Here is a 20448-nt window from a genome sequence, read left to right as displayed (position 1 = left end):
TAGTCGTGTCATCAGATTTGCGGCCGCATGTTATGGACACTCGGTTAAAGAGAGGGACGGAGCTGTCAACTGATCACCACCTGGTGGTGGGTAGGCTCCGATGGTGGGGAATATGCCGGTCCGACCTGGCAGACACAAACGCTCTGTGAGGGTCTGCTGGGAACGTCCGGCAGAATCCCCTGTCAGGAAGAGCTTCAACTCCAACCTCCGGCAGAGCTTTTCCCACGTCCCGGGGGAGGCGGGTGACATTGAGTCAGAGTGGACCATGTTCCGCGCCTCCATTGTTGAGGCGGCCGACCGGAGCTGTGGCCGTAAGGTCGTTGGTGCCTGTCGTGGCGGCAATTCTTGAACCCGCTGGTGGACACTTGCGGTAAGGGATGCCGTCAAGCTGAAGAAGGAGTCATATCGGGCCGTTTTGGCCTGCGGGACTCCAGACGCAGTTGACAGGTACCGGATGGCCAAGCAGAACCCGGCTTTGGCGGTTGCTGAGGCAAAAACCCGGGTGTGGGAGGAGTTTGGCGAGGCCATGGAGAATGACTTCCGGACGGCTTCAAGCTACTTCTGGTCCACCATCCGGCGTTTCAGGAGGGGGAATCAATGCAACGTCAACACTGTTTACAGTGGGGATGGTGTGCTGCTGACCTCGACTCGGGACGTCCTGAGTCGGTGGGGAGAATACTTCGAAGACCTTCATGGCTGACACACTTCTACAACATTGCGTGGACATCGGGGAAAGTGCCACTGGATTGGCAGACTGGGGTGGTGGTTCCCCTCTTTAAGAAGGGGGACCGGAGGGTGTGTTCCAATTACAGGGGAATCACACTCCTCAGCCTCCCTGGTAAGGTCTATTCAGGGGTGCTGGAGAGGAGGGTCCGTCGGGAGGTCGAACCTCGGATTCAGGAGGAGCAGTGTGGCTTTCGTCCTGGCCGTGGAACAGTGGACCAGCTTTACACCCTCGGCAGGATCCTTGAGGGTGCATGGGAGTTCGCCCAACCAGTCCACATGTGTTCTGTGGACTTGGAGAACGTGTTCGACTGTGTCCCTCAGGAGGTTCTGTGGAGGGTGCTTCGGGATTAGGGGTGCCGAGCCAACTGATAAGGGCGGTTCGGTCCCTGTATCACCGATGCCAGAGTTTGGTCCGCATTTCCGGCAGTAAGTCGGATTCGTTCCCAGTGAGGGTTGGGCTCTGCCAAGGCTGCCCTTTGTCACAGATTCTGTTCATAATTCTTATGGACAGAATTTCTAGGCGCAGCCGAGACGTTGAGGGGGTCCGGTTTGGGGACCTCAGCATCGCGTCTCTGCTTTTTGCAGACGACGCGGTGCTGTTGGCTTCTTCAGGCCGTGATCTCCGGCTCTCACTGGAGCGGTTCGCAGCCGAGTGTGAAGTGATCGGGATGAGGGTCAGCACCTCCACATCCAAGTCCCTGGTCCTCTTTCGGAAAAGGGTGGAATGCCCTCTCCGGATCGGGGATGAGATCCTGCCCCAAGTGGAGGAGTTCAAGTATCTTGGGGTCTTGTTCACGAGTGAGGGGAGGATGGAGCGCAAGATTGACCTCAATCCGACTTCCGGGTTGTTCTGACAGATCGTCACTCTTCGGACACAAATTATGGCAGCGGACCAAGAGGTATGTACGGCTTCGTGCACCAACTGCACCCTTCTCTTAGAGAGGTTGTCTCTGCTAGAGGGATGTGTCCGCCAGTTAGAGCAGAATAGTGCGATAACAGTAGTTGCGGCGGACACAGACGCGGGCTGTAGTCAGCCCGCTAGCCCGGTTAGCATTAGCCCCAAGCGGCTTGCTAATCGCGATGAGCCAGGTAAGACGCATAGCCGTCCAAAGTCATCTCGGTCTACTGGCCCTCGCACTTTGGTCATAGGCGACTCCATTACCCGAAACATTACGCTTAAAAATCCAGCCACGGTAATGTGTATTCCTGGGGGCAGAGCACCCGACATAGAAGCTAATCTTAGGGAGCTGACTCGCAATAGGCCTAGTCAACAGCGTATTTCCACCACCACTAGCTACTCGGACAAAGTGATACACGTCGGCTCCAATGATGTTAGGATGAGACAATCAGAGATCACAAAGAAAAACATAGCGAGGACTTGTGATCTTGCCAGAAAGATGAGTCGGCATCGAGTATTTGTCTCTGGCCCCCTGCCTGGGAGAGGCACTGATGAGAGGTTTAGTAGATTAGTCTCCCTTAATCGATGGATGGCTGGGTTCTGTAAAAAGCAGGGACTGTATTTTATAGATAACTGGTCATCCTTCTGGGGCCGCCCCGACCTGCTGAGGAAGGACGGCCTTCACCCTAACCGTGAAGGCGCCTTCACTCTTTCTAGGAATATAGATTACTGTTTGAGCCTCTCATGACAGTTCACTCTAGAGCAGGCCAGGGCACAGGTGATTAGACCACCTGTGAGGATGGGTTTGGAGTCTGTTAAGTTAAAGTTAACTAGCGCTAGGCTAGACTTTCAGCATACACATAGCTCCTCGTGTAGATTAGAGCGCGACAGTTTAAATAGTGCTGCAGTACACATAAACACACTTTCTACTGGGGTAGTAGACAAATCCAATCACTCCGTCCCGACCGGTCTTGCTGATGAAACGGTGCCTGTTTTAGATAACTTTCCCACGGTCGTTTCATCCCACCGCCCTAATAAACTTTTGAGAGGTGATATTAGGCCGAGAGAACACAATTTTACTCGCATCCCGTTTAAAAATCCTTCGATAGATACGCACCCTGATCAACCGATTACACTTAAATTCGGTTTTATGAATATTAGATCACTTCATACGAAAGCAGTTCTCGTTAATGACCTTATCACGGAACATAATCTAAACGTTTTTGGTCTTTGCGAGACCTGGTTAAAACCTAATGAACTGCTGCCACTTAACGAGGCCTCGCCTCCAAATTTTGTGAGCTCGCATGTGGCACGTCCTCGAAAAAAGGGTGGGGGTGTCGCCCTCATCTCAAATTCTGAGCTTAGATTTAGGCCTCGCTCAATTCACGTATTTAAAACATTTGAAGTTACCGTTACCGTCATTCTATCTTGTTGTTATTTACCGCCCACCCGGGGCTTACTCTGGCTTCCTGGATGAATTTTCAGAATTTGTGGCTGATCTAGTGACAAATGCAGATAACATAGTTATCATGGGTGATTTCAACATCCACATGAATTCACCGTCAGAACCACTGACTTCGGCATTTCAAACTTTAATCGATACGTCTGGTTTTACGCAAGCTGTACAGGCAGCAACGCATAAGAATGGAAATACCTTAGATCTGGTATTATCCCGGGGACTAGCAACCTCAAATATAGCAGTACTGCCATACACTACTGTTCTGTCTGATCATTTCTTAATAAAATTTGAAATTTTAGTTCCTTGTCAAAGACAAGAGAGCAATCAGAATTATAGCAGCCGTAATTTTAACTCCATGACTGCAACTGCGCTATCTGAGTTACTGTCGCCGGCAACCGCCATGTTTCCCGCATACAGCGGCTCTATTGATAATCTTACAAATGAATTCAATGCGACATTATTAAAAGCCATCGACTCTGTGGCACCGCTACGTCTGAAAACTCGCCGTAGATGGCCAACTCCGTGGTTCACAGATGAAACACGTACGTTTAAACAATTATGTAGACAGCATGAGCGCAGATGGCGTTTAACCAAACTTGAGGTTTTCCATCAGGCATGGAAGGACAGCCTCCTGAAATATAAAGATGCGCTTATTTTAGCAAAAACTCGTTATTTTTCGCAAGTCATTAATCTTAATAAAAACAATCCTAAATACCTATTTGATACAGTGGCAAAGCTAACTCTGCGCCAGCCGACCCCCAATAGCTCCTTCCACTCAGCTGACGAGTTTATGAAATTTTTTGCTCAAAAAATTGAGTCCATTAGGGACGAGATCAAGAATACCATGCCAATCGCTCCGCCGGTTACTAGCGCTGGGGATCATGCAATAACCCTCTCAAATTTTAAAAGCGTGTCCCTTGAAATGCTTACAAAATTGGTTAGTACGGCTAAACAAACAACATGTTTACTCGACCCGCTTCCAGCCAAACTACTTAAAGAATTATTTCCAATTTTAGGACCGTCCGTCTTAAATATAATCAATCAGTCTGTTTCCTCTGGGATAGTGCCAATAGCCTTTAAAACCGCTATTATTAAACCACTACTTAAGTGAGCGAATCTTGACCCGGACTGTCTCAGTAATTATAGGTCAGTTTCAAACCTCCCATTCATAGCAAAACTTCTCAAAAAAGTAGTAGCGCAACAGCTTATTGATTACATGGTCGCTAATAATCGATATGACTCTTTTCAGTCTGGTTTTAGAGCTAATCATTCTACAGAGACAGCACTTGCTAAAGTGACTAATGATCTCCTCATAGCTATGGATTCAAATACGTCGTCTTTATTGTTACTACTCGATCTTAGTGCTGCCTTTGACACTGTAGACTTCGATATTTTATTAGGGCGTCTTAAAAGTTGTGTTGGTATCTCAGGGTCAGCACTAAGCTGGTTCAATTCCTATCTATCAGACAGGACGCACCGAGTGGTCCATGGTAATACGTCCTCTGAGCTTTATAATGTTACGTGTGGTGTCCCACAGGGATCGGTACTCGGACCGATTTTATTTAATATTTATATGATTCCGCTTGGGGACATAATACGTAAATATAATATTAGCTTTCAATGCTACGCGGATGACACCCAATTATATATGCCGTTATCGATGACAGATCCACGGGACTGTTGTAATCTCGAGACGTGCCTTGCGGAGATCAAGCAATGGATGTCTCTCAACTTCCTTCGTCTTAACCCAGATAAAACTGAGATGTTGATAATTGATCCTACTCGTTATCAACACTTATTTAAGGAAACCACTATAACTATAGATAACCGTACTATCACTCAGAGTGATACGGTAACTAATCTCGGGGTAATATTTGACCAAACACTCTCCTTTCAAAAACACATTAAGAATATAACCAGGATTGCGTTTTTTCACCTTCGTAATATTGCTAAGATTCGTCCTATCCTCTCGACCGGGGATGCGGAAACTATTATACATGCGTTCGTCACGTCGCGCCTGAACTACTGTAATGTATTATTCTCTGGTCTTCCTAAGTCCAGTATCAAAAGTCTACAGTTAGTGCAAAATGCTGCTGCGAGGCTGCTCTCACGGTCAAGAAAATTTGATCACATTACCCCAATATTAGCCAAATTACATTGGCTCCCGGTCCATTTAAGATGTGACTTCAAGGTTCTTCTACTAACCTATAAATCACTGCATGGCTTAGCGCCTTCATATCTCGTCGACCTAGTCGTTCCTTACGTTCCGTCTCGTAACCTTCGTTCGCAAAACGCTAGTCTTTTAGTTATACCGAGGGCCAAGTTAAATGTCTGCAGGGTCTAGAGCATTCTCTATTCGGGCTCCAGAGCTTTGGAATGCCCTACCAATGGATATTAGAACTACTACCTCAGTAGAAACATTTAAGACACGTTTAAAGACACATTTCTATGAGATGGCCTTTAACTAACTTGTGGTGGCCGATTTGGCCGGAGTTTGTTTTGTTCTCTCTGCCCACCCCCTCCCCGGCTGGGGAGGGGGTTAGGTGGCCCAAAAGCTGATAGCGGCTAGCTGGATTCTCGGGGACCAATTCAAGGTGAAGGAACTGCAGCTCAACCCCCTTGAAGACACTGCCAGGACAATCGATGGCACCTCCGACATCCATTTTTTTTTCATTGATTTTCATATTATGTATTACTTGTGCACTCTCTGCATCCATTACAACCTGGTGATCCTGAAAGGGGGATCCTTCCATCTGTGGTCCCTTCTCAAGGTTTCTCATTTTCCCCTGGCAGGGGTTTTTGAGTTTTTCCTTGCCCTTTTGGGAGCTTAAGATCAGGGGATGCTTTGAGAATAATTGTCAATTTTGGCTATGTGAAGCCCTTTGAGACTGTTTGTGATTTAGGGCTATACAAATAAACTTGACTTGACTTGACTTGATTGACAGGCGGATCGGTGCAGCGTCTGCAGTTATGCGGACTCTGTACTGGTCCGTCGTGGTAATCAGCTCAGTGGCCTAGTGGTAGAGTGTCCGCCCTGAGACTGGAAGGTTGTGGGTTCAAACCCTGGCCGGGTCATACCAAAGACTATAAAAATGGGACCCATTGCCTCCCTGCTTGGCACTCAGCATTAAGGGTTGGAATTGGGGGGTTAGATCACCAAATGATTCCCGGGCGCGGCACCGCTGCTGCCCACTGCTCCCTTCGGGGAAGGGTTAAATGCAGAGACAAATTTCACCGCACCCAGTTGTGTGTGTGACAATCATTGGGACTTTAACTTTAAAGAGAGAGCTGAGCCAAAAGGCAAAGCTCTCAATTTACCGGTCGATTTACGCTCCTACCCTCACCTATGGTCACGAGCTATGGGGCGTGACCGAAAGAACGAGATCCTGGATGCAACCTGCCGAAATGAGTTTTCTCCGCAGGATGTCTGGGCTCTCCCTTAGAGATAGGAGGTGGCTGGGGCATCTCATCAGGATGCCTCCTGGACGCCTCCCTGGGGAAGTGTTCCGGTTATGTCCCACCGGTAGGAGACCCCGGGGACAACCCAGGACGCGCTGAAGAGACTGTCTCTCAGCTGATGTTGGGATCCCCCGGGATAAGCTGGATGAAGTGGCTGTGGAGAGAGAAGTGTGGGAGTCTCTCCTAAAGCTGCTGACCCCGCGACCCAACCCCGGATCAGCGGAAGATGGATGGATGGATGGATGGATGGATGGATGGATGGATGGATGGATGGATGGATGGATGGATGGATGGATGGATGGATGGATGGATGGAAAAATGTCATACATTCTGGATTCATTACAAATACACTGAAATATTGCAAGCCTTTTATTATTTTAATATTGCTGATTATGGCATACAGCTTAAGAAAACTAAAATATCCTATCTCAAAATATTAGAACATTTCCTCAGACCAAGTAAAAAAAAAAGATAACAGCAAAACAAAATCAAATAGTTGAAAATTTCCATTAATGCACTCAGTACTTGGTTGGGAATCCTTTTACACAGATTACTGCAACCAATGCGGCGTGGCATGGAGGCAATCGGCCTGTGGCATTGCTGAGGTGTTATGGATGCCCGGGATGCTTCAATAGCGGCCTTTAGCTCATTTGCATTGTTGGGTCTGGCGTCTTTCAGCTTCTTCACAATACCCCACGAATTCTCTATGGCGGGGGTCACCAACACGGTGCCCGCGGGCACCAGATCGCCCGTGAGGGACCGCATGAGTCGCCCGCAGGACTGTTCTAAAATTAGCTCAAATAGCGGCACTTTTCAGTGAGCTGGATCTATTTATTTTACAGTCTAACTTCAGTTTTTGAACGTCCTGGTTCTCGAACAAATCGGAATCCGAACAAAAAAAATCAAGATTTTTTTGCTTCGGTTGTCGAACAAAATTCGGAGGTCGAACCTCACGAAATGAGCCGGGAGGACCCAAGAAAACCCGACCGCGCGGCCCGGATGACGACTGACTCCGTTATTGTATTTTCGTTACTTTGAGGATTGTATTAACCCCTAATCATGCCTCCAAAGAAAGCAAGTGGGAGCAGTAAAGCCATCCTAAAACACAAAGACGCTCTTAAAGCAATGCGACAGTGAGCGCCCGGCCCGCTGCGGTTGCGCGATCGAACCAAATTAATCTCCCTGCGCACTGAGGTCCACTTACATCACGACTTTAAAAATATTTTCTAAATTTTAACGACGGCTCTGTCACAATAACGCAACCAGCGTGGTGCAATTGCGCTGTCGGCAACGCGGTGCAGTTGCGCGTTAGGCGGTGCGCTGCAGTTGCGCGATCAGACAAATATGCGCAAATGAAAAAATGCTTTAGGAAGGCGGGTTTTCTTTGTCTTGAAACGGATTTAAAAAAATTCCATTATTTGTAATGGGAAAAATAGATTAGGAATTCAACCGATTCGCTTCTCGAAACGCCTTCTAGAACGGATTGTGGTAAAAAACCAAGGTTTAACTGTATTTTTGCTATTCTTGTTAAAATCACACTTCCATGTGAACTGGAAATGACAATCATAACACATAGTGAAAGCCAAATTGAGCAAACTGGCTATTTCAGAAGTGTGTGTCAAACTGGTAGCCCTTTCCCTTAATCAGTACCCAGGAAGTAGCTCTTGGTTTAAAAAAAAATGGTGACACCTGCTCTATTGGGTTCAGGTCAGGGGAATTGGCAGGCCAATCAAGGACAATAATGCCATGGTCAGTACACCATTTACTGGTGGTTTTGGCACTGTGGGCAGGTGCCAGATCATGCTGGAAAATGACATCATCGCCATAGAGCTTTTCAGCAGACGGAAGCATGTACTGCTCTAAAATATCCATTTACTCTGGACTTGATGAAACACAGTGGACCTACACCAGCAGCTGACATGGCTCCCCAAACCATCGCTGACTGTGGGAACTTCACACTGGATCTCAAGCAACTTGGATTTTGCTCCTCTCCAGCCTTTCTTCAGACTCTGGCACCTTGACTTCCAAATGAAATGCAAAACTTGCTTTCATCTGAAAAGAGGACTTTGGACCACTCTGCAACTGTCCAGTGCTTCTTTTCCATAGCCCAAGTCAGACGCTTCTTCCGTTGTCTTGAGTTCAGAAGTGGCTTGACCATGGGAATACGGCTATTGTAGCCCATTTACCGGACACGTCTGTGAACAGTGGCTTTTGATACCTGGACTCCAGCTTCAGTCCACTGTCTTTGAAGCTCCCCCAAAATTTGGAAGCGACTCTTCTTCACAATGCTGTTAAGGCTGCGGTCATCTCTCTTGGTTGTACAGCGTTTCCTGCCACATTTCCCCCTTTCAACACATTGTTTGTGGATGTGCTTTGAAACTGCACTCTGTGAACAGCTTGCTCTTTGAGAAATTTCTTTTTGTGTCTTACCCTCCTGATGGAGGGTGTCAATGATGGTCCTCTGGACAGCAGTCAGATCAGCAGTCTTCCCCATACTTGTGATTTAGTTTACCGAACCAAGCTGAGTGTTTTTTAAGGCTCAGGAAACCCTTTCAGGTGTTTCGAGTTAATTAGACGATTCAAGTGATAAATTGAATACCCTATTAGTATACTTTTTCATGATATTCTAATATTTTGAGATAGGATAGTTGAGTTTTCTTAAGCTGTATGCCAAAATCAGCAATATTAAAATAATAAAAGGCTTGCAATATTTCAGTTGACTTGTAATGAATCCAGAATGTATGACATTTTTGTTTTTATTAATTGCATTACAGAAAATAAAATACTTTATCACAATACTCAAATTTTCTGAGACATTCCTGTATAATAGGAATTTGATATATACTTTATATTTTGTTATATGGGCCTGTGGAATGATTTGAACTGCATCTGAGACGAGTCTGACGTCAGCGGTGCGGCGCACACGCGGCGCTTATTCCATACACCGATGGTTTGATAATATTGTTGTTTATATAATAGAAATTTGATATATACTTTATATATCATTATATGGGACTGTGGAATAGTTTGAACTGCGCCAAGGTCAGCGGAGCGGTGCGCACGCGGTGCGCACTCGGCGTTGATTACATAAAGGACGAACTCCCATGCACCCTCGAGGATCCTGCCGAGGGTGTAGAGCTGGTCCACTGTTTCACGGCCAGGACAAAAGCCACACTGCTCCTCCTGAATCAGAGGTTTGACCTCCCGACGGACCCTCCTCTCCAGCACCCCTGAATAGACCTTACCGGGGAGGCTGAGGAGTGTGATTCCCCTGTAGTTGGAACACACCCTCCGGTCCCCCTTCTTAAACAGGGGAACCACCACCCCAGGCTGCCAATCCAGAGGCACCGTCCCCGATGTCCACGTAATGTTGTAGAGGCGTGTCAGCCATGACAGCCCCACAACATCCAGAGCCTTTAAGAACTCCGGGCGGATCTCATCCACCCCCGGGGCCTTGCCACCGAGGAGTTTTTTAACTACCTCAGTGACTTTGACCCCAGAGATTGGAGAATCCGCCTCAGAGTCTCCAGGCCCTGCTTCCTCAATGGAAGGTGTGTAGGTGGAATTGAGGAGGTTTTCGAAGTATTCTCCCCACCGACTCACGACGTCCCGAGTCGAGGTCAGCAGCACGCCATCCCCACTGTAAACAGTGTTGACGTTGCACTACTTCCCCCTCCTGAGACGCCAGATAGTGGACCAGAATTTCCTCAAAGCCGTCCGAAAGTCATTCTCCATGGCCTCACCAAACTTCTCCCACGCCCGGTTTTTGCCTCAGCAACCGCCGAAGCCGCGTTCCGCTTGGCCATCCGGTACCTGTCAGCTGCCTCCGGAGTCCCGCAGGCCAAAACGGCCCGATAGGACTCCTTCAGCTTGACGGCATCCCTTACCGCCGGTGTCCACCAGCGGGTTCGGGGATTGCCGCCACGACAGGCACCAACATCCTTACGGCCACAGCTCTGGTCGGCCGCCTCAACAATGGAGGCGCGGAACATGGTCCACTCAGACTCAATGTCCCCCGCCTCCCCCGGGACGTGAGAAAAGCTCTGCCGGAGGTGGGAGTTGAAGCTCTTCCTGACAGGAGATTCTGCCAGACGTTCCCAGCAGACCCTCACAGAGCGTTTGGGTCTGCCAGGTCGGACCGGCATCTTCCCCCACCATCGGAGCCAACCCACCACCAGGTGGTGATCAGTTGACAGCTCCGCCCCTCTCTTCACCGAAGTGTCCAAAACATGCGGCCGCTAATCCGATGACACGACTACAAAGTCGATCATCGAACTGCGGCCTAGGGTGTCCTGGTGCCAAGTGCACACATGGACACCCTTATGCTTGAACATGGTGTTCATTATTCAAAATCCATGTCGAGCACAGAAGTCCAACAATAGAACACCGCTCGGGTTCAGATCCGGGGGGCCGTTCCTCCCAATCACGCCCTTCCAGGTCTCACTGTCATTGCCCACGTGAGCATTGAAGTCACCCAGTAGAACGATGGAGTCCCCAGAAGGAGCGCTCTCCAGCACTTCCTCCAGGGACCCCTAGAAGGGTGGGTACTCTGAGCTGCTGTTTGGTGCATAGACACAAACAACAGTCAGGACCCCTCCCCCCACCCGAAGGCAGAGGGAGGCTACCCTCTCGTTCACCGGGGTGAACCCCAATGTGCAGGCGCCCAGCTGGGGGGCAATAAGTATACCCACACCTGCTCGACGCCTCTCACCGTGGGCAACTCCAGAGTGGAAGAGAGTCCCGCCCCTCTCAAGAGGGCTTGTACCGGAACCCAAACTGTGCGTGGAGGCTAATCCGACTATATCTAGTCGGAATTTTTCTGCCTCGCACACCAGCTCGGGCTCCTTTCCAGCCAGAGAGGTGACATTCCATGTCCCAAGAGCCAGCTTCTGCAGCCGGGCATCAGACCGCCAAGGTCCCTGCCTTTGGCCGCCGCCCAGCTCACATTGCACCCGACCCCTTCGGCCCCTCCCACAGGTGGTGAGCCCAAAATTTTTTGGGGGGGATATCTATACTGATATGGACAGTTTAATGTTTCAGGAACAAAAGGATGCCACATCTTTTGATGGAAATAAAAGTTTTCAGCCTACAGAGGGCTCAGTATACAGACACCCCAAAGTCAAAGTGAATGAAATGATATGGCAGGCTCGTCCTTTTTGCCCTAATTCAATTTCTGCAACTCAAAATTCTTTTCAATATCTTGTGTGGCCACCACGAGCTTGTATGCATGCTTAACAACGTCGCGGCATGCTCCTAAAGAGACGACGGATGTTGTCTTGTGAGATGTCCTCCCAGATCTGTCTAAGGGCATCAGTGAGCCCCTGTAAAGTCTGAGGAGCAACCTGGCGGCGTATAATGGGCCGAAACATTATGTTCCAGAGGCGTTCTATCGGGTTTAGATCAGGTGATTATGAGAGCCATTCAATTGTGTCAATTCCTTCATCCTCCAGATACTGTCTGCATACTCTTGCCACAACAGGCCGGGCATTGTTGTGGATCAGGAGGAACCCAGAACCTACTGCAACAGCATAGGGTCTGACCAAAGGTGAAAGGATTTCATCCCGATACCTAATAGCAATCAGACTGCTGTTCTCTAGCCTGTAGAGGTCTGTTCGTTCCTCCATGCAAATGCCTCCCCAGACCATCACTGACCACCAAACCGGTCATGCTGAATGATGTTGCAGGCAGCATAGCGCTCTCCTAGGCTTCTCCAGACCCTTTCACGTCTATCACATGTGCTCAGGGTAAACCTGCTCTCATCTGTGAAAAGCACAGGGCACCAGTGGCGGACTTGCCAATTCTGGTGTTCTATGGCAAATGCCAATCGAGCTCCACGGTGCTGAGCAATGAGCATAGGAAACACTACAGGACGTTGTGCCCTGAGGCCACCCTCGTGAAGTCTGTTTCTGACTGTTTGGGCAGAGACATTCACACCAATAGCCTGCTGGAGGTCATTCTGTAGGGCTTGGGCAGTGCTCAACCTGTTCCTCCTTGCACAAAGCAGCAGATATCGGTCCTGCTGATGGAATGAGGACCGTCTACGGCCCTGTCCAGCTCTCCTAGAGTAACTGCCTGTCTCCTGGAATCTCCTCCGTGCTCTGGAGATTGTACTGGGAGACGCATCAAATCTTCTTGGAACAGCACGCATGGATGTGCCATCCTGGAGGAGTTGGACAATCTGCGCAACTTCAGGAGGGTTAAGAAATTGCCTCATGCTCCCAGTCGTGATAATGACTCTAGCTAAAGCGAACACTTGTGGAAAAACAGTTAAAAAAGATCAAGAGGGAGGAACTTGAAATGGCCTCTACCTGCAAAATCAGTCCTGTTTTGGGGACCATCTCGTTGTTGCCCCTCTAGTGCAACCGGTTGTTAATTCCATCAACACCAATGCATCTGAAACTAATTAACAACCCCCTCTGCCACGTACCTGACCAAAACCTTTTCAGAAAAGTCTAATTGAATTCATGCCATGCCCCGATAAAAAAACTGTTCTTTTAATTTTTTAGCAGTCTATAAAATCACGCGTAACATGATTAAATATCAAATAAATAAAAAACTAATTAAATGATATTGTGTGAGAGAATCGATTGAATAAGTATGAAATAGAAATACAGATCGTAATTACCCACACAATCGAAATAATTCCACTCACTGATCATCCAAGTAAAACTTGTCCAATCATAAAGTCCTTTCGATCGTAAAACATAAAAATAGTAAAAAGGAGACAAAAGGTGAAATTACTAGTTAGTGAAATAAGTCGAGTGATAAAGTCGCCTTGTTCCTAAATCCTAATCTTATCGAAAGATAGGTCAGCTGTAGAGGGAAAGGCGAACACCTTGAGTTGACTACGTCTCCCGTCTGCCACAGAAGCGCATGCTGGGAACCAGCACCTGTACGCCTGGCTGTAATTTTCGCCATTGCGCAAGACTGTAAACATTGCACAAGACTGCAAACAAAGACTGTAAACTTCCCCTGGCTGCAGCAGCCGTGTTCATTCCCACACCACCCACCAACAGTATTGCAATTAACCCCTTGTGTCTCCCACTCAAACACATCACATGAGTAAAACGCTTTTCCAGGTTGATTACACACAATATATGGATAAAACATCAATAATGAATACATGTAAATTATAATAAATCATCAATGGTCTAATGTCAACAATTGATTAAATAAATTTCAGTCAAACCTCGGTTTTCGAACGTCCCGGTTCTCGAACAAATCGGAATTCGAACTAGAAATTCGAGATTTTTTGCTTCGGTTGTCGAACAAAATTTGTAGGTCGACCCTCGCGAGATGAGCCGAAAGGACCCGAGAAATCCCGACCGCCTGGCCCGGATGCCGACTGACTCCGTTCGTTATTGTATTTTCGTTACCTTCAGGATTGTATTAACCCCTAATCATGCCTCCAAAGAAAGCAAGTGGGAGCAGTAAAGCCATCCTAAAACACAAAGACGCTCTTAAAGCAATGCGACAGTGAGCGCCCGGCCCGCTGAGATTGCGCGATCGGACCAAATTAAGCTCCCTGCGCACTGAGGTCCACTTAAATTTTGGAAAGTATATCAGGACATTAAAAATATTTTCTAAATTTCAGCGACGGCTCTGTCACAATAATGCGACCAGCCCGGTGCAGTTATGCGGTCAGCAGCACGCTATGGTTGCGCGTTAGGCGGTGCGCTGCAGTTGCGCGATCAGACAAAAATGCGCAAATAAAAAAATGCTTAAAACATTAATTGTAATGGGAAAAATACATTCGGAATTCGATCGAATCACTTCTCAAACCGCCTTCTGAAACGGATTGTGTTCGAAAACCGAGGTTTGATGTAAATCTATGATAAATCATCGATGTTGATAACACAAATCATGTCTAACAATAATTAACATAACACATAAACCATAACTAACCTATGGTTATGGGCACTCCTACGTTAACATATGTGATTGTACTGCTTAAACTGTTACCGAGTATATTGTAGCAAATCAAAGTAATATAACAAAAGATCTAAAGTTGTGTGTTACTATTCGTAATTCAGGACAGGCCTCGTGTTTACTAAACACTCTTATTACTTTAAACTAAATCTCTAATAAGTCCTATCAGGTCTCATGTCAAGCTTTGGCGCCATCTTTTGGCTAAATTTGGAATTTTAACAAAGCCAATTTGCCTGGGAGAAATCCAATACACACAAATGCACCATCTCGCCACCATGTCACTTGACAAATGACAGTTGGATTATAGGTCAAATAATGTTGTCTCTTTATCGGTATTTACTTCATATCCAGGCATCAACGTGGTTTCCAAGCTGTGCGCAGGATAGGGTAGAGAAACTGCAAAAATATGTGAAAAGTTCTAAGATCCACTAAGTCACTTGTACGTTCTATGGCAAACAAAGGACAATCCTCTGTCAGGGTCAACCGGTGATCCGCGGCTCTCTAGTGGTCCCTGGTGGTATTACAGGTTGTCCGCAAAATGGAAAATAGTTATGACAGATTTGAAATTAAAATGTATTTATCATGTTGATAAATTGATTTATTTTCCAGCCAATTTTTTTAATCGTTTATCTAGCCAAATTATGTCAAATGTAGCTGAGAGTCCCAACATAGACATACAGATGCAAATATATAGTCTGTATAGGTAGGTCTATCCTCCTTTGGTGCAAAATAAAATAATATTCCACCAAACCAGTGGTTCCCGAGTTGCTTCTTGGTTATAATGGTGGTCCCTTGGACAAAACCAGTTGAAAACCCCTGCTCTATGCAACGCCGATTATCACCACTTTTAGGACTGATAGCAGTATTCTCGCCTGACATCTAATGATTTCTCAGTCAAATAGCTGGATGTTTTAAATTGCACAGCTTTAACAGAGGTCAGTACCCTATTAAATATTGTTCAATTGTTTTCTTTCGTAAAATAAACTAACCCAAATACAGAGAGGTGAATGAGAATGATATGATTGTATGTCTGCAGGAGAACAGATCTACACACTTACTTGGAGTACAAGGAGGCATCTGACGCCTACCAACAAGCTTGGCAACTACTTCGCAAGCAGGCTTTCCCTATTTGGCCACGCAGTAACAGAGACCTCCTGCTCTTCAAATGAAACCCAAAATAATCCCATTAATGTTTTTGGGGAAACAAACTTATCTTAGATTTGAGTTTTGGATTGTGTTCATTTTTCCCTCTGAACAATGTTTATTTTCCTTGCTAATATCATATACACAGCTGGATCCACTGGAGTGTCATAGAAAAGTTATTACCCTACTACAGTAATCCCTCATTTATCGCGGATAATTCGTTCCAAAAACCACCCGCGATAAGTGAAATCCACAAAGTACGGTCACCAACAAGAAGTACTGGTCAGACTAATGAGTTAGCGGAAAGATACTAATTCGCGATTGTGCTAACACGCGAAAACGGACTCCTAAAGGAATGTAAACGAACATTTGGAGCAATACTACATTGTCCTAAAGGTTAGACACGTTTCCTCAATTTAGAAGTTTTGTTTTGACTTTTAAATGTTTCTTTAATTTGGAAAAAAAATCCACGATGTAGTGAAGCCGCAATACACGAAACGCGAAGTAGCGAGTGATCACTGTATATATGTGTCAACTCCCTTCTAATCAGAAGAAAGGTTAAGCCACCATAATAGGCTGGTGACTTCGTCATTTGCAAGGATCCTCTTCGGTATGAGAGTAACTTAGGGTCAAACAAATAAATATATCCTGATACCGTGAGATCACAATTTGTATTAGAAATAGGAGGTTTCAAAAAGTGCCGTCAATTCACCAAAAAGAGCCCATTTCTATGTTTCTAAACGATGAATTTTTTGTTAAAAATATATATTTGGGGGGTCAAGGAATCATTTTGATATTTTATCCTACAGATCATTTGGTGATATCCTACATATCGTTTATTCTACATATAAGAAAAATATGTCCATTTTTTTTATTTTATGTCAATATTAATTTTGGATATTTCAATGATATTACTATTAATTGCTACGTATTTACTGTTTTCAATCAGAATCAGCTTTATTGACCAAGTTTGTGCTTGCCAAACGGAATTTGACTCTGGTTGATCTCAGCCTCTGTACAACATTTAAGTGACTGACAACATTCAGGTAACTAACAACATTTAAGTGGCAAGGGCAGGATGTTATTGCACAGTGATGTCTCTGAGACTCTGAATGGTGTGAGTTCATCAGAGCAACAGCCTGGGAGAAGAAGCTGTGTCTGTGTCTGCTGGTTTTGGCGTACAGCACTCTGTTACGCCGTCCGGAGGGGAGTAGTTTGAACAGACTGACCTGGGTGAGAAGGGTCTGCAGAGATGTTATTTGCACATTTTCTGGTCCTGGACAAGTACAAGTCTTGGACAGATGGGAGGTTGGTCCCGATTATCTTTTCCGTAGAACTGATTGTCCGTTGCAGTCTGTGCTTGTCTTGTTTGGTGGCAGATCCAAACCTGAAGGTGATGGAGGTGCAGAGGATAGACTGGATGATGGCAGTGTAAAAGGTCTTCAGCAGCTCCTGTGGGAGATTGAACTTCCTGAGCTCTCTCAGAAAGTACAACCTCTGCTGGGCCTTCTTCCGGACAGAGTCTATGTGGGCGGCCTATTTCAGGTCCCGGGAGATTGTGGATCCCAGGAACTTGAAGGTGTCTGTGGTGGGAATAGCATTACTGAGTATGGTGAGGGGCGGAAGTGGCGAAGGGTCCCTCCTGAAGTCCACTGTCATCTCCACGGTCTTGAGCGGGTTCAGCTCCAGGTGGTTTTGGCTGCACCAGTGAACCAGCTGCTCCACCTCCTGTCTGTACGCTGTCTCGTCACCATCCCGGATCAGTCCGATGAGAGTGGTGTCGTCCGCATACTTCAAGAGCTTCACAGAAGAGTCGCCTGAGAAGAAATCGTTGGTGTAAGAGCAGTAGGGAGAGTACACACCCCTGAGTGTGATGGTGATGTGGCACGAAAGGTGTAACAGATGCGCCATGCATGGTGATGTGACAAAATCCAAAGGAAAACAAGTGTCGGGTTGAGTCCCAGACAATTTGTCAAGTTGTAATACCAAATCTAACCACTACGGTTCACCAGACCCGAGTTCAACATGAACAATTTAGTTACACATAGTCTCACAAATTTAATCTCCAAATATATTCTGCTTGCTTACAATCGTCAATCATGCATTACTGATGATCATATACTCAGTAACTGCTTCACATATGATTTTGAAAAGTTTTGTAAACCCATGACCATAAATTCACGTTATGGATAATGTGTCAGGACTCGTCACTGTTGGTGCGTGAAAAGGCGGTGACGTGTATGGTTATTGTAAAATGGTAATGCAGTATAAACTCTAGGTAACCAGTCTGAATTATGGGTGATTTATGTATTAAACAGTCTAAGATCTCAGTAAATCTCACTCGTTACCCTGTGCATGGCATTTAATGAAATGGACAGTGAAGGAGACGTGGTGATAAATTGCATTGACTATCATAGAAGTTTAAGTTGCAATCAGTATATTCCTGAGCAATTAAAACAATTAACAAACATAAATAACTGCTCTTTTTTGCACTTAAACATCAGGAGCTTGAATAAACATGATGATGATCTAGTTACTCTACTTACAAACACAGGCTGCAGCTTTGATGCAATTGGCTGTAGTGAAACTTGGCTGCATGACAAGTCATATACTGACGTCTTAAAGGCCTAGAGACATCCCTTTTTTTTTCAATTAGAACGGAATTTGATAGAATGTATAAAGAGAACACAGTTGCCGCATTGGAAATTAAAAATGGACACCGATTACTAAGAATAAAGCTAAAATTAAATGCCAGTTTATCGATCGGGTTCCACACGCAGCCACACTGGTGGCGCCATTACTGTGACGTCACAAGTTGTACATCCGGATCTCAACAAACCCAAACAACATGAGAGATGATAGCAACAGCTCCGTTTCTAGCGGCAATATTAGCATCATTTTATCTGATTCAGAAACCTCTTTTGATGAATCTAGCAGTTCACTTGGGCTGAGCTGAGCACGTTTTCTGAATTGTGTCCTTCCCGTCACTCTGGTTCGGTTGGCATAGTAAAAAGTCCTCTTGGGGGCTTTAGAGTGCCGAGTTGATCTCGGCACATGAAGAAATGACCACCTGCAACGTTTGGTTTAGGTTTTATAAGCATTTTTAATTTTATTGCTTAAATCGCATTTTCTCGACGAGCTGAGTACATTTTCTGAATTGTGCCTCTCCCGTCACTGTGGTTAGGTTGGCATAGCAAAAAGTTCTCAGGGGGCTTTAGAGTGCCGAGTTGACCACTGCGCATAAAGAAATGAACATCTGCAGCGTTTGGTTTAGGTTTTAGGAGCATTTTTAATTTTATTGCTTAAATCGCATTTTTTCGACAAGCTGAGCACATTTTCTGAATTGTGCCCCTCCCGTCACGCTTCGACATACTTTTCAAAGTCAAAGTCTCAAAGTCAAAGTCTCCTCTATTGTCAATTCCTCCGCATGTCGAGACACACAAAGAGATCGAAATTACGTTTCTCACTATCCCAGGGTGACATGACAGAGTTCACAACGCACATACAAGTAAAGAACACAGGAAAAATAAAACAAGAAGTCAACATCAATGAACAATAAGCTAGCCGCTCCCGATGCACAGCAGAGTCCGGAAAGATGACAGTCAACCAGGCCCCTGTGAACACGAGCACACAGCAGGCACGCACTGTCCGGTTCGTGGATCCTATCAGGCGAACGCAACCCATCTTGTCGTCCCGCGAACGAACGTACACCAGGAGAATGGAAGGCACGGCTGGGCGAGCTGGGTTGGCCGCACGACGTCTCTGCGCTGGCCCCTCTTCTCTTTTTGTTTACATTCACTGAAGCTAAACGCGTACAACTTGAGACGTCATGAGACGTCACTTCTGGCTGGCGGCTCGGTGCAGTCAAACTCATCTGCGCGGCAAATTTAAATTATATTTTTCAGAGCAACAGCTTCCTTTTCGTTGTTTCGATCATCAATTTATATTTATAAGCCCATAAGCTAACTAAAACCCATTTATACATATACCGGTGTCTCTGGGCCTTTAAATCTTAATGGCTATAAGTTGTTGACTAAGAACAGATGTGGCAGATCTGGCGGTGGCGTGTGCCTATATATTTCCTCCGCTTACAACGTGAGGATATGTGATGACATTGTCATAGCAGACAACCACAGTGACTCCTTTTTGTTGAAATAAACGGAAAAAGCAGGAAAAACCTCATTATTGGTATAATATATCGTCCCCCAGACGCTGATCTTGAAATCTTTAGGACTAAATTGGAGGAAGCATTATTTTCTATAAATGATAATAACAAAAGCTGTGTCCTCCTTGGCGACTTCAATGTTGATCTTTCCAAGGATGATACAGCCAAAAATTACTTTATAAACACATTACACATTACACTCTTCATCATTCTTTCCCATAATAAATACTTATACCAGAGTCACTCACTTGATCATTTCATCACAAATCTTCAAAACGTCACGCTTACTTCTGAAACTGTACTCTCTGAGATTTCTGATCATTTCCCTATTGTATTATTCATTGACCTCCCTGCTAGGCCCCCACCTCTTTCCAAAAAGGTTTTGGAAAGAGTAGTTTACAACAAACTTAACAGCTATCTAAACAAACTAAACATAATTGCCCCATCCCAGTATGGATTCAGAAAGGAAAACACTACATATATGGCACTACTTGACTTGACTGATAAAATCTACGAGGCAATTGATAAAGGCAAATATTGTATTGGGATTTTTCTGGACTTGTCTAAAGCTTTTGATACCATTATGATTGAATTAAATAAATTCAATAAATAAATTACACCACTATGGTATTAGAGGCTTGGCATTGGACTGGTTCCGCAGCTACCTAC

The 20448-nt window shown here is 45.7% G+C and overlaps 1 protein-coding gene and 1 long non-coding RNA gene across 14 annotated transcripts in view; one reads left to right on the top strand and one right to left on the bottom strand.

Annotated features, from left to right (window-relative positions):
• The window catches only part of adat1 (adenosine deaminase tRNA specific 1), a 103758-nt gene that overhangs the window by 67734 nt on the left and 15576 nt on the right, over nucleotides 1–20448 (top strand). For 2 of the 10 annotated variants that reach the window (XM_088377786.1, XM_088377791.1), the window contains exon 9: nucleotides 622–6016. The exons of 4 other annotated variants lie outside the window; for them this stretch is intronic. In XM_088377786.1, the coding sequence (XP_088233912.1) occupies nucleotides 622–700 (79 nt within the window). In that variant the 3' untranslated portion in view covers nucleotides 701–6016. Of the gene's footprint in view, nucleotides 1–621; nucleotides 6017–15507; nucleotides 20410–20448 lie in introns of those variants that run through there. 4 more of the 10 variants (XR_015858911.1, XR_015858910.1, XM_088377785.1 and 1 more) reach the window with 4 other exon arrangements.
• Nucleotides 1–20448, bottom strand: part of LOC148395952 (uncharacterized) — a 64958-nt gene that overhangs the window by 41588 nt on the left and 2922 nt on the right. For 3 of the 4 annotated variants that reach the window (XR_015858913.1, XR_015858919.1, XR_015858920.1), the window contains exon 2: nucleotides 16844–17431. This is a non-coding gene — a long non-coding RNA (uncharacterized LOC148395952). Of the gene's footprint in view, nucleotides 1–13194; nucleotides 17432–20448 lie in introns of all 4 variants that reach the window. The other variant, XR_015858916.1, reaches the window with a different exon arrangement.

This window comes from Syngnathus floridae, chromosome 6, assembly GCF_059516105.1.
Source record: "Syngnathus floridae isolate MCC-2025c chromosome 6, RoL_Sflo_1.0, whole genome shotgun sequence".
NCBI lineage: Eukaryota > Metazoa > Chordata > Actinopteri > Syngnathiformes > Syngnathidae > Syngnathus > Syngnathus floridae.
The sequence above is the reverse complement of the archived record's forward strand: the minus strand, read 5'-3'. Positions and strand labels throughout refer to the sequence as shown.